This window comes from Letharia lupina (assembly GCF_014066315.1).
Source record: "Letharia lupina isolate WasteWater1 chromosome Unknown contig_4, whole genome shotgun sequence".
Taxonomy (NCBI): Eukaryota; Fungi; Ascomycota; class Lecanoromycetes; order Lecanorales; family Parmeliaceae; genus Letharia; species Letharia lupina.
In genome coordinates, this window is record NW_023502973.1 from 1,239,468 (window position 1) to 1,252,527 (window position 13,060).

At 45.4% G+C, this 13,060-nt stretch overlaps 3 protein-coding genes across 3 annotated transcripts; 1 reads left to right on the forward strand and 2 right to left on the reverse strand.

Annotated features, from left to right (window-relative positions):
• Positions 1-332: 332 nt before the first annotated feature.
• HO133_007972 (uncharacterized protein) lies at positions 333-814 on the reverse strand (the record flags this gene model as incomplete). The annotated part of the gene is made up of 2 exons (XM_037298840.1): positions 333-608; positions 644-814. 2 exons carry the CDS (start codon positions 812-814, stop codon positions 333-335), a joined length of 447 nt encoding a protein of 148 aa, XP_037156176.1.
• A 5,419-nt stretch (positions 815-6,233) lies between these two features.
• On the reverse strand, positions 6,234-7,616 carry HO133_007973 (uncharacterized protein; the record flags this gene model as incomplete). Its single annotated transcript, XM_037298841.1, has 4 exons — positions 6,234-6,257; positions 6,303-6,548; positions 6,652-7,371; positions 7,572-7,616. 4 exons carry the CDS (start codon positions 7,614-7,616, stop codon positions 6,234-6,236), a joined length of 1,035 nt encoding a protein of 344 aa, XP_037156177.1.
• Positions 7,617-9,329: 1,713 nt separating this feature from the next.
• Positions 9,330-10,284, forward strand: HO133_007974 (uncharacterized protein; the record flags this gene model as incomplete). The annotated part of the gene is made up of 2 exons (XM_037298842.1): positions 9,330-9,494; positions 9,559-10,284. The coding sequence occupies 2 exons, from the start codon at positions 9,330-9,332 to the stop codon at positions 10,282-10,284; spliced, it is 891 nt and encodes a 296-aa protein (XP_037156178.1).
• Positions 10,285-13,060: the final 2,776 nt, after the last annotated feature.

Sequence of the window (13,060 nt, forward strand, 5' to 3'; positions counted from 1 at the left end):
GGGAGAATGGCCAGGAATGCATTCAGCGGCTCCCTCGTCGCAGCACTGGTTGATTTCCACAAGAGCTAATGCTCTTTCCTGAGCACAGTCCGGGTTGCAGCCCTCATGTTAGCTCTTCGCGGCTCAACAATCCAACCCCTTTCTATGCTCACTGGGTCCAAGCCTCTTTCCCTCAACAGTCTTTGCGATTTTGGTTCCGATGCGTCGATCTGAGTTACAAGCTCAGGAAAATGGTTGATTGTTCTTTCAGTCGCTATCCTAGCTATTTGATCCCTCATCAGCGCCGGAACAACTTGATACTTCGAACCATTGAAGCCTCGGCAGGTACGAAATCAGCCCCTACTGAGCACGTCCTCTGCCGCCGTAACCAGAATCGTGAACGCCCTCTCGATATACTTCCCTTGGGAATCTGGGTTGGAGCTCACAACTCGAATTATGTAAAGACCTGCGACGACCGTACTCGTGACCATGATTTCGCCTTGTTGGCAAATCAAGGTGTAAACAGCCTTGGTCAATCCGTTTGTATCCCGACCACCATTTGATGCACAAGGGATGATATTGATTGCGGTAAGGGCAAAAGCAGGAGGGACCGCTACAGTGAAGAGGTCCTGTCTGGATTTGACGAGTGAGTGAAGGATGTTACCAAGCCCGATGTGGTTTCTGATATAAGCCCCGTAAAACCCTCAACTCCGTAGGTCCGTATGACAAACCAGACCTTAAGTGCTCGAAAAGGACGGAAGAGAGGGATCTGCAAATCACGGAGATCGATGCCATTCTCGCTCGAGGTATTGCCGCGGAGATAGAAAGCATCCATTGTTAGCGCATCAGCACGCTGACTGCGGTCTTGGACGAAGAGACAGCTGAGTATTACCGTGGGTTCTTTGACACATCAACTTTCAACTTGGGACTTACCATGCGTCGATCTGGGTCAGCGGCCATTTGGACATGCTCATGCTAAAGCTGCAGAACGCATCGAAATCTCGGGTTAGATGTTGATACTCCTCGCATACCGGGGCATCCCCAGCATACGCAGCATCTATACGTACCCAAATCAAACTGTCATGAACGACCGATCGAACCTCGTCGAACCTGTCAATGGCACGGGTAGCAGTGGTACCTAGGGTAGCAGTAAGAAAGAACGGCTCCAGTCCTTCATCTCTACATTCTCGTAACGCTTGTTGAAGAGCTTGCCCTGTCATACTGAATGCTTGACTAATGCTTACAGGCACAGACTTGTACCTGACACCAAGAATCGTAGCTGCCTTCGCAGTGCAGGTGTGTGCTACTTCGCTTCCCGGCGCGACCATTCTCATTTTCGCTTCCGTAATATTCGCTCCCCTTAAGCTCGCCTTTTGCTGAAGATATCTTTCGCGGGCTGCAACCATTACGGTGAGAATCGCCTCGACGTACTCCCTTGACTCATTCTTATGCCTCTATCAGATAGATAGCCGGGTGGTAAGCTGAGCATTGTCCCCAGGCAGCCCACAACAATGGTTTCAAGCTCCGTAGCAGCGGCGGCACAGTCCCAATTGAAGACCGACACGGGAGAAAGCTGCAGAGTGAAATTCTTCCAATATGCTGGGAAACGATGTTGGCGCTGGATAGCAGGCCATGAAGCCCGGAGAGTTCCTAATGAACCTTTAGCATCTTTCTGTTATGACGATGGTGCCCTAACCAATGCGTTATCCCAGGCATGATCTTTGCCCCCGATGTCTTTTTGTATGTCTTCCCATCTCTCCCCGTTCTTTGGAGGATCTGTTGGAAGGAGGCTTCTAAGGTAACCCGGGCTGACGGTAGCCTTGACAGGGCGGTTCTGAATGTGGTCAACGTACTTGATTATTCGTAATGTCAGCAAAGGCAAAGAAAAAGGAACCAGCTTCTTCACAACTTTCGTTTGCTGCAGCGCCAACGGCCTCTGAAAATTGACGAGAGTTCCTGGCAGCTTTACCTGAGAGTAGATAGAGGTGTGGAATCAGGTTCGGTAGCAGAATACGGTATATCATCAAGGCGGTTGTGGATATGATGATGTCTAAGGTCTCCGGGTGCACCAGGCAGCGGGCTAGGCGACGATACCTTGTCAACCATTGAAGCAGTCGGATCCGTTTTCCGCAAGACCCTTTGAGATCACAACTCTGCGGCAGTTCTGCAGAAAACGGTTCCGACTGCCTCAACGGTCAAGAGTGTGTGAGAGAGGATCTCTTGCTGTATTTTTAGGGCAATTCTGCAAGAAAGGGATCCGACTGCTTTGATATGTGAGGATGTGAGACACTTCCTTCGCCGCAGGCCAAAATCGCCAACAATAATAGCCCGATCTGAGAGCGTGTTCCTATATTGATTCGAGGCAGGTACATGTATGGAACAGGGGCGTAACACGTCCGAGCTCCCCTAGACTGTTGGTCTGGACCAATCCAATCCGGACTAATCCAGACGACGCCCGGACTGTATTCGTTCGGACAAACATCTCCGTTGTGGACTAGCCTAGGCCTTCGGACCACCAAGGTTCTTCCGGACCGTTTGGATGCCTGGGTTAGCATCCATCATCAGTACGTCAAATCGCAACCGCCGGCACCCCTTTTTCAGCGAAACGGCCTATCTTTTTTTTCTCCCGCGGGGCCTTCCCGGATCGAGCTCCGCACAATCTTTGCCAGGGCGCTCAGCTCAATTTATCCCGCAGTTACGCAAGAAGCGGATTTTTTCCTCCCACTCGGGGCCAGATGGATCCCCAACCTGCCTGGAACGGTCCCCAGCTTCTGGGGAGAACGGAAACACCGGCTGCGTTCGCACCCTCTTGATCTCCCCTTCCTCAACTACCCCGAGGGCTACTCTGCGCAAAACACGGCACTGCCCGGCTTAGGACTGTAGCCGGTAATGCAGTCGTCGGCCAACCGTTGGTTTCAAAATTTCTAACATTGTCTCCAGGCATACTTTCACAACGGACCACTCTGACGAAACTTTTCTCTGGGCAATATCGATCGGGTTGAGAGGTTGGACAACATTCCGTGCGAAACCGCATCCTCAAATTTGGGAGCTGAGGGATTCGCCGGGAGAGGGGGGTGGTCGGGAAGTGAGCCAAATGCACTGCGGGATTACTGCACATGAACTAGTGCACCATACCTGCTTTCCTGTACCGCTTCCTACTGCCGTCTCTGACCAAATTTAGCAGTTCAATCATTGGGACATAATGATCATGGAGCATCTTTGTGGTATCTTGAACATTTATGCAGGATCGTCTATGCTTTCCTGAGGAGAGCGTCTCACAATCCCAAGGATGGCCTGGACGTCTTTTCCTTCTTCATGTCGTAAACTCAGGCCTTGGCTTCTCACCGAATCATATCTCACGCCTCCTGTCAATGTCTCATTGGCCGAGCCGCCCCGATGTGCGCTACAGGCAAGCTAGCGCGTTCGGGGACTGAAACTCCACTCTGCTCTACATTCACGGTCTTCAGGATGCCACCACCATTCCAACAAGTTCCCTTTTCCTCAACCGGATCGGACCCACCCTGAACAGAAAAAGAAAGCCCCCCCGTAACATGGCTCCCCCCTGGAAGCTCTTTATGAGCCGCTGCTTCATTCGGCGCCTCTTCCTCGTGGCTCAAATTGGTTCGTTCAGCACCAGAGGCAACTGTCTTCAGCGCTTTCAATCGATGGTAGCTGGAAATGTTGGAGCTTGACTCGCTCGTCGGTCTGAGCATATGTTGGTAGAAAGCGGGAAGTATGGGTAAACAGCTGCAGATGAGCCCGATATTTACCTCTGCAATGCTGTGCGGATGTAATCAGCTGGTCAGGACTTTGACGCCAAGGGTAAAATCACTTACGCCCAAAGCATGATCACCTCGATCGAATAAGTAGCATCTTCAGAGTCCAACGTATAGTTCTGTATGGTGCGAGCTACGTTTGCCGCACAAGCTCTATAGATGATATCAGCGCTATACGATCTGCGAGCTAGGACCACAGGCGGCAGGCCCAGAAAGGGCGGACCTACAATGTGCCGCCAGCAAAAACCACCATGATACGTAGCTTGCGTCTCAACGAAGTCCTCAGCTGCCACACTAATGGCATCGGTAGTAGTAAGATAGCTAGATCGGAAACAAGGCTGGTGGTGCAATCCGCGACAAAGATGGTCGGCTCGCTGGCGATGCATTTCCCTAGGACCATGGTATCCCAGACTTTGTGGATCGGATCACACCTGAAGACCTTGATGAAGAAAGCTGGCATGTAATAAAGAGCCATGAGGACTATGATCACCCGTGTGAAGAAGACGGCTCTGTGATGCGGGGTAAAGATTCGTGCAATCAAGCAGAGGATTGAAGTCTTGGTGAAGAAAGCGGCGCCATAGTATACGAGCTGTGAAAAGTACTGAAGCTGTTAAGAATATTAGGTGCGCGTTCTGGCCGGCGGCAGGGCAAAGAGAGACCACTGACGCGAAGAAAAGGTGCAACATAGCTCATAGGAACGTCCCGTTGATGAGAACCGCCACGATAGAGGTTACCTGTTGCTCTTTAGTACGGTGGAGCGAAGGCATACCCCCGTGCTTTCAGATGTGACCCTTCAAAAACCCACTCACATCTCAGGGCTATGGCGATTTGTGTAATCGCGAGTAGCTAAACACTGTAAGATGAAACTCTCGGCACTTGAAGAGAGATGGAGACCGACCCATGCCAGTATGCAACAGTCTCACACTCATCAGCTTGTCCGGAGGTAGCAAAGTGGAAGTGGGCAAGAACTTACAATCTTCGGACCCGACTTTTCGTTTTATAAAGATTTTGGTGTAGATCCTTGCCAGCACGCTTGGCCCCACAATGCAATAACAGAGAACTTGGCAAGCAATGTTGTATTTGTACAAATTCGTGTCTGGATGGTCCGAATCCACTGCGGTACCAGGAGGAGGTGGCAGCCCGCCAACTTCGGCTTGAGGAGATGGTATCCGCGACAATAGCATAATGATTGCTTCGTGAAACGAGACTGAAAGGGTGACGGAGATCTCGAAGACTGACATGCTGGACGACGCGGAGAATATAAACGACCTAGAGAGGGCTGGACGAGGCTACTGCGTGATTGACAAATTTGCATGATGAAGAGCGATGCAGCAGCAGGAAAGGTTGCTGATCGTGCCTCACCGCCCAAAATGCAAGTTCCCGGGTCGGGCGAGGGTCGATCTGCGCAAAAGAGATGGGATTCAAGCAGAAGGAATGCATTGCTACAACGTCCTGCTTTCTGGTGGCTAGGAGTTCATCACTGCCTCGACCGTCTCCTGCACTGGGTATATAGGCATCCCATTGCAACTGATTGAATGTGGGTGCATTGCGTATAATACTTTGGGAGGGGGTGGTGCGAATCATGATTTGCTAGAGTAGAATATCTGACAAGTCCCGAGATCGAAGCATTTTTGCAGGCATACTGATGACTGCATCTTACGTCATTGTCGTATTCGGCTCCGGTCAAATCATGCCCCTTTCAGTCCCTGAAACAATAAAGTACTCATATGTCAAGCTAAGTGAGTGCAGCACATATTTACGTACTTTGAATTAACACAACACCAAGTTTTGCCGAGATCCGACCCTCGTAATCCGAAAGAAATGTGGAGCTTACGGGCGGGTTACTTACGGGAATACCGTCATTATCCGATAAACGCCGAGAGGATTTGTTGCCTCTCGGCGTTTATCGGATACGGGTCAGTGCCGACAACTTACTCTTCTAACCTCAAAGTGCTTGCTGGGCGCACGGGTCGCTTATCGGTAGCCCTATCAAGACCCACGACCTCACATCCTTCCCGCCTGAATACATGCTGCCCCCAATCGTCTGCCCACACCTTTTGCCAATTTTTGGCACGCTCGTAAGAGGTGTAGCGAATTCAGGCGAGGCAGCTAATTATGCCACCCCCTTCGGACTCCGAGGAAAGATGGCCGAGCTACGCATTACATTGAGAACACACTAGAATCAGAATGCACAGCTACGCGCGCGTGCGCCTGGTCTGTGTTTTTTGCATGGTTCCAAATTTCGGTACGATATTGCGAAGAGTAGACCACTAGCAGAGTCCCCATTCCTAGTATCCATACGCCTACAGCCTCTTCTGGGATGATTGTTCAAGTGAAGTGCATATTCAAATATAGCGCCTCAACCACAGCGAGGGCTGACCTCCCTCGGGCGTCGAACATCTCAACAGCCTAAACCGCGGATTGACTTCCTCGAAGATCTGCTGGCACATGCTGAAGAATAGCACACAGTCCGAACACTTATGTGTCATGAATGTTTGAGTCCTTTGTCCGATGCCTCAGCGCCTTCCCTTTATACCAAAATAACACCCCGCAAATACACCACAACGCCGTCAAACACATATTGGTCATGAAAGGATCAACGAACCCGTCTGCGATACTCCATTCCGTGATGAAGCGTGAGAGGCCGTAGCCCCAAAGGTTCTTGACGACGGTCACGTTGACGAAGATGGAGCCTGTGACGGGCTTGTAGGAGTCAATGGCGTAGGTGGAAGCAATGGCTGGGATTGATGCTACTTGGATGCCGGCGCAGGTGTAACCGACAATGACGATTGCCTGACGTAGGAAACATGCTAATTAGCACGAGGAACTGTCTCTTTCTCCAACAAAGTTGTAGAAAACGCCATGTCAGAGGAAGAAGTGAAGGAAGACGACGTACCTTCCAATCCCAATGATACTGATACCCGAATCCCACCACAAAATTTCCCAAGATCATGATCAGGGTGTAAGGAATCATAGCAGGCAGGCGCATTTCAGGTTCCCGAATCCCTTTGTTGCGCTTCGTTGCACGCATGCTGATCCAATCGTTGAGGGGTCCTGCCGTCCCTAATCCCAACAAGAGACCAACGACGACTGCGAAGTTAAAGAATCCAACGGTCTGTGCTGTATACTGGTAGGGTGATTCGGAAAAGGCTTGCGATTGAGTCAGATTTACTATCAAAAATGATGCGGTGCTCCAAGCAACGACCAAGGAGGCGAAGTCGACAATGGGGAAAGCGAACAACTTGAAGGGCGTCCAAAGCTCTATGAGAAGAGTCTTTAGAGGTTGTTGGTTGGGTTGGAAGAGGTTGAATTGCTTTCTCCCCGGTTTACCATGCTGGATTGGGGTTTGCACGGGTGTGTAAGGTTGATCAGCCACCCCGTTCTTCAGGTTAGGAGGACTCGTCTTGCCGTTCATTTCTGGGTTTGTTGCTAAAGAGGTACTCGATGGATGACGCGTTTTAGTCTGAATGTCGTTGGCTCGGTGACGATGCCATCGGGTTTCCGGGAAGGCAAAGAAAGACACGACGAACGCTGCGCCCAGTAGAGCGACATTCAGCCACCAAAAGTTACGCCAGCCAGTGTGTTCGGCCAGGAGTCCAGCGACGACGGGAGACAGCTAGATATCTATTAGTTTCCTCAATCGGAACGAGGTAGCTGCTACGTACGGCCAACGATCCAAAATATAAGGCAAAATACAAGGTGTTGTATTTTCCCCTATCATGTAAAAAGACGTAATCCGTTATAATCTGAGGTTGTAATGTCTAGTGTGATGTTCAGCGGTCTAAATGCGGTAGACCGTGTCAAGCATCATCAGACCTCACCTGGGCCAGCTCCTAGACCATTGAGCACGCAAGCACCCATGAAACTTCCGTATGTTGTTGCTTTTGCTTTCCAGATCGAGCTGCCTAGAGAAACAAGGGTTGATGCCAGGAGCACTGGACGACGACCAAAAGTAGAACTCAATGGGATCCTTGTGTAGCAAATTGATCAGTACCTAGAAAAGTGGTTACTCGTCCATAGGATGAGGAAGTGATACCAGATAAAGTTACTGAAACCCAAGACGAGAATCGTAACGCCTGTAAACTGCACCACACTCGATAAATCCGATTTGAACTCCTGTGCCAGCATGGGAAACATGGGCGCGATCGCCAGGGGACCGAAACCCTGAGCAAAGGAGACAAAGGTCGCAGAGGCTGTGGTTGAAGCTTTCCAAAACGGGTCCCAATTCTTCAAGCATTATCACGTCAGCGGATTGTACCTTGAGGAGTGTAGGTGCAATTGCAGATTCGGGGCTCTGACCAACGGGTCGTGAGGGTCGCTCGAAGGTTGCGGCACCAGTACGCGATCGGCTGCAGACCTGATAAAGTGATGATTCCCAGCGTCGATCATAATCTCGGTACCAGGAATGATTTGTATGTTTTGGTCCTCCTCTATATCGCGTAGCACCTGGATCGGAGAAACTTCACATCAGTTCCCCCAAATGCAGCTAAAGCTATTGAATGCAGGAGGAAGATACCTCTGGGTCATTATCGGTCGCCTCCATCGTCTTCAGAGCAGAATTTTTGGAGAGTGACTCAATTGAGATGGCAAGCTCACTGAAACGACATCAATGGGTCAGATCGTGAGACTTGGAGGGCAGAGAAAGAGAGAGTACCTGCAGAAGTCGTTTGAGGGCAGACTTGCTCGGCTAATCAGCACACCTTATGTAAGATTATTGATGTATAGTGGCGTCATTATGTAGCATTATCACGTAGCATTATGATAGAGCGGGGGCGAAACACAAGAATTTTGGGGTTACATGAGGCAGGGTGGGTGTCAATACACCCAATTGAAGAAGGTGGGCTTTCGGCGTCGGCTTGCACATCAGGTCTCTCAGAAAGTCCCCCGCACTTTGCCGCGTCGCATCGCACCATTCTGGTTTAGAAAATATAGTTAATTTGTTGCGAAGTCAAGGTACTTGGGTGGGGACGACGCATGATCGGGGAGACGGAGCGATAGGGAATGATGCAGACCAATAATGTAAGCCCAGATTGAAGGTCGATTCTAACCCAGGCAAGGCAAGCCTAGCCTACGGACCTAGGATCCAGCCGGAATAGACATGATGCCTATACGATACCGCTCATTCGCTTGCTTAACGATCAGGATTATTGGTTTCATGCAGAGACGGGGAGCCTTTTCGGGATGCATAATGCATATCAAAGTTACTGTGTTTCAAAGCGGTTCTGCAGAAAACGGATCAAGTGCGGGGGATTTCCATCGCTTGCTTGCAGGAGGTGAAAACTCCTTTCGACCAATGAGTCCTCTCGTTTTTTTCGTCAATGACGCACGATGACATCTTGTCTGACTCTGTGGAGCTTTTCGTCGACAGTCCAGATGACCGGTAACTCGGCTACTATCTCCTTGCTATAGCCTCGCGTAACCCCGAGAAGTGCAAATTCTTCGTTGGTGCGGCATTTAAGAGCTTCCAAATGACCAGTCTATTCCCTGGAGTGAGTAGTAAAGCTAATGTAGTTGGCCGTACAAGAAGATCGAGAACTGCATTCCCTTACCCAACAACAATCTCACGCTTTGAGAATGACGGCATTACAAGTTCCACAACCTGACAAGGAGCGACCGAGCAAAGATGTCGCTTGGTACAACCCCGATGTCGAGAGTAACATCAGGCCTGAGATGCGAGACCTGCTATTGAATTATAGTAAAATCCCTGCAGAAGATTTAGTCGGCCATATAACCAAGGTGGTATGTAAACCCAAAACATCATGGGTCATGGTGACCTCTATTTTGCTAATGTTCACAATAATAGCGCGATGCTGCGTGGGATATCTGCCCGTATCCTACCGTTGGCTTGCTCCTCTTCCTCGACTTCGGCATCAAATGCACAGACCTGCCTGAACCACGCGCTCAGCTTCACACCTCCATCCTACACACTCTGATGCAAGGCGGGAAGCTTCTTGATGTCGGATGCATGTTTGGGCAGGACTTGCGTAAAATGGTCTACGAAGGGGCGCCTGTGTCAAGCGTCTACGGGACCGATTTGCGGGGCGATTATTTCCCGCTGGGTTATGCGCTCTTTAAAGACGAGACCATCATCCCCCAGGACCACTTCATCGCAGCAGATATCATGGACCAAGCCAGCCCGTTATGCCGTTTTGATGGCGACCTGGACGTTATCTCGACCAAAGATGTTTTTCATTGCTTCGACTACGCGACCCAGATCGAGCTCGCGATGCGCTTCGTTGCGCTTCTGAAACCGCGGCCAGGCTCCCGGGCCGTAGGTCAGCATGTTGGACACGTAAGCGCTGGCGTTTACCCCACAGCTTTCAAAGACGCAGGTTTGGCGAATATGTTCCTTCATAATGATGAGAGCTTTGCGAGAATGTGGGAAGAAGTGGGGAAGAAGACGGGAAGTCGGTGGCGAGTGGAGAGCCGGATGTGGAAGATCAAACCGCATTGGGAGCCAGTGCAAGTCCCGGGACAGCCGCGAGGACCAGATAATCGAACATTGTTGTTTGCGGTAGAGAGGCTGTAAGGTGGGTACACCACGTAACGTCAAACTAAGTCCTGGGTACTTCTCTGCAGGCGGAAGTTGCTGAGGATAGTATGCGTGAAGTTTGCAAAGGATATCGTGCACTGTGCATCGCGCATCATGTGCTTAGTGCTCGCAAACAGTGAGGCCATACAGAAATAACGCATGCACAAGTAGATATGTAGATATATGATTGGGCATATCCAACACTGGGGTAGCTAAGACCTTTCTGGACATGCAAATAGCCCAGAAAGGCCCCCCAGCGCTAGAAAAACTCCCATGTCTGAGCGACATGCCCTGGAGTGAAAATGAAGCTATATATAGGTGTGGGTGGGAGGGAGAACAATAATATGGCTCTGAAAGAGAATAATTTGAATAAAGAGCCCACTATTAATGCAGTGGCCATACAAATAGTACTCGCCATATCTACCTATCTCCCTACTATCGCATATCGCATAATGATGGAACGGCTGATCAAACAGCCACCAACGCTATGGCCTCATAATGGACCCACTAACCCACAGTCCCACTGTTGCGAAGAGTATGTGAGATCGAGTCCACGTATAAATTGGGTAAATTACAAATTCATACCTCAAAACCTTGGATCCTTACGAATTCATACCCCTAATTACATTTTCATACCCCAATGGGGTATGAATCGGTAATTTGCCATTCCTTGGGGTATGAAAATGTAATTTACCATAGTGCGTTGAGGTTAGGTCTTCGGGGGTTGCGAAAGTAGCCCGGACCGGCCTCGGAAGCCCCGAACTGAAGTACACTCGTCGACTTAAATCCCCAACTCACCCCAATCCGCGATAAATTTAGGGTTCAATTTTCTAGAGGCTTTTTAAGACTTTCGAGGCTTCTTTAAGAGCGTTAAACGTCGGATACTTAAAGACGTAGTTTAATAAATTACAAATTCATACTTTAAAGAATAATTAATTATATTTTTATATCTTAAGATTTAATAAAGAAATATAGAAGTATAATTAAAGATATGAATTTATAAGAATTTAAGATTTTAAGATACGAATTTATAATTTATCTCGTATAAATTTATCTATATCTTATATTATTAGTAATAGTATTAAGAAATAAGTTTAAATCTATAAATTAAATTTATAGAAAGTAATTTATTTTTAAATTTAATTTCGATATTAAATTCGATTCTCGTATAATAGAAAAGTAAAATTATTTTAATTTAAGATTTACTTAGAATTATAAGATCGAATTTTAAAAATTTTAAATTATTAGAAAGCGTAGATTACGTTCTATAATTTAAAAAAATAATAGTAAAATTTTAATAGAAAAAAGAGAAGTTATATTAATAATAGATTTCTAGAAAGTTAATTAACTTTAAAATAATTTAAATTTAATTAATAAGAAGTTAATTTTAATATCTATTATAGTCTTTTCATTTTAATTACTATTATTATTATTTTTATAATTTATAAAAGTTTTATTAGTTTTACGATTTTTACGAATTCTACGATTTTACAATTTTACGATTTTTACGATTTTACGATTTTTTAGCGAAGGAGATTAATGAATTCGAATCGAGAATAAAGATAAATAGTTTCGAAATTTATTAAAATTATTACTACTCGACTATTTAAGCTTATATAAAAGAGTATTCTTAATAAAGTAAATAAGTTTTTAATAAGCGATATTTAAATCCTCTATCTTTAAATATTTATAAGACTAAATTTAGAAATTCTTTTCTATTTAAAAGCCTATATTACGTTCTATAATTTAAAATAAAAATCTCAAAAATTTAATAGAAAATAAAAAAGTTATTCTAAAATTAAATAATATATATCTGATTAGGGCTATCCGGCTGTCGAGCGAACTTTAATAAGCGAACTTTAATAAACGATATTTGAGATTCTTACCCTTTAATAACTATAAGATTAAATTATAAAATATTTACGTTATTAAAAAGCGTAATCTTCGCTCTATAATTTAAAAAAATACTTTTAAAATTTTAATAGAAAATAGTAAAGTTATTAGAGGATTAAAAGTAGAATAAGAGATTTTAATAGTTGCGAACGCTAATTTATTTATTCGCGATAACTTAATCGATCTAGCTAAAAAGTATAGCGGATTTAAATTTATAATTAGCTATATATATAAATTTAAGATTTTCTAACTTAGCTCTATCTTATTCTATTATATATTCTAATAATTCTTAATATTATAATATTAATATAGTACGACTAAAGATCTATAAATCAAATTCATAATTTTTCTTTTAATTAGGACTGTCGAGTAAATTTTAGTAAGCGATCTTTAATAAGCGATATCTGAATTCCTTGCTTTTAAATATCTATAAGACTAAATTTAGTAATTCTATTTTTATCTGAAAGCCCATATTTCGTTCTATAATTTAAAAAAAAAATCTCAAAATTTTAATAGAAAATAACAAAGTTATTTTAAAATTAAATAATATATACTTGTTTTTTAATCAGGGCTGTCGAGCGAACTTTGATAAGCGAACTTTAATAAGCGATATTTGAATTCCTTACGCTTTAATAATTATAAGATTAAATTTAGAATTTATTTTTTTATTTAAAAGCCTATATTTCGTTCTATAATTTAAAAAAAGAATCTTAAAATTTTAATAGAAAATAAAAAGGTTATTCTATATATTAATAACGTATATCTATTTTTTTAATAATTACGAACTATTAGTCGAAAAGATATAATATAATATAGTATATTAATCTATTATACTATACTCTAATAAGATATAAGATATTAATATTTATATAATTTTAAA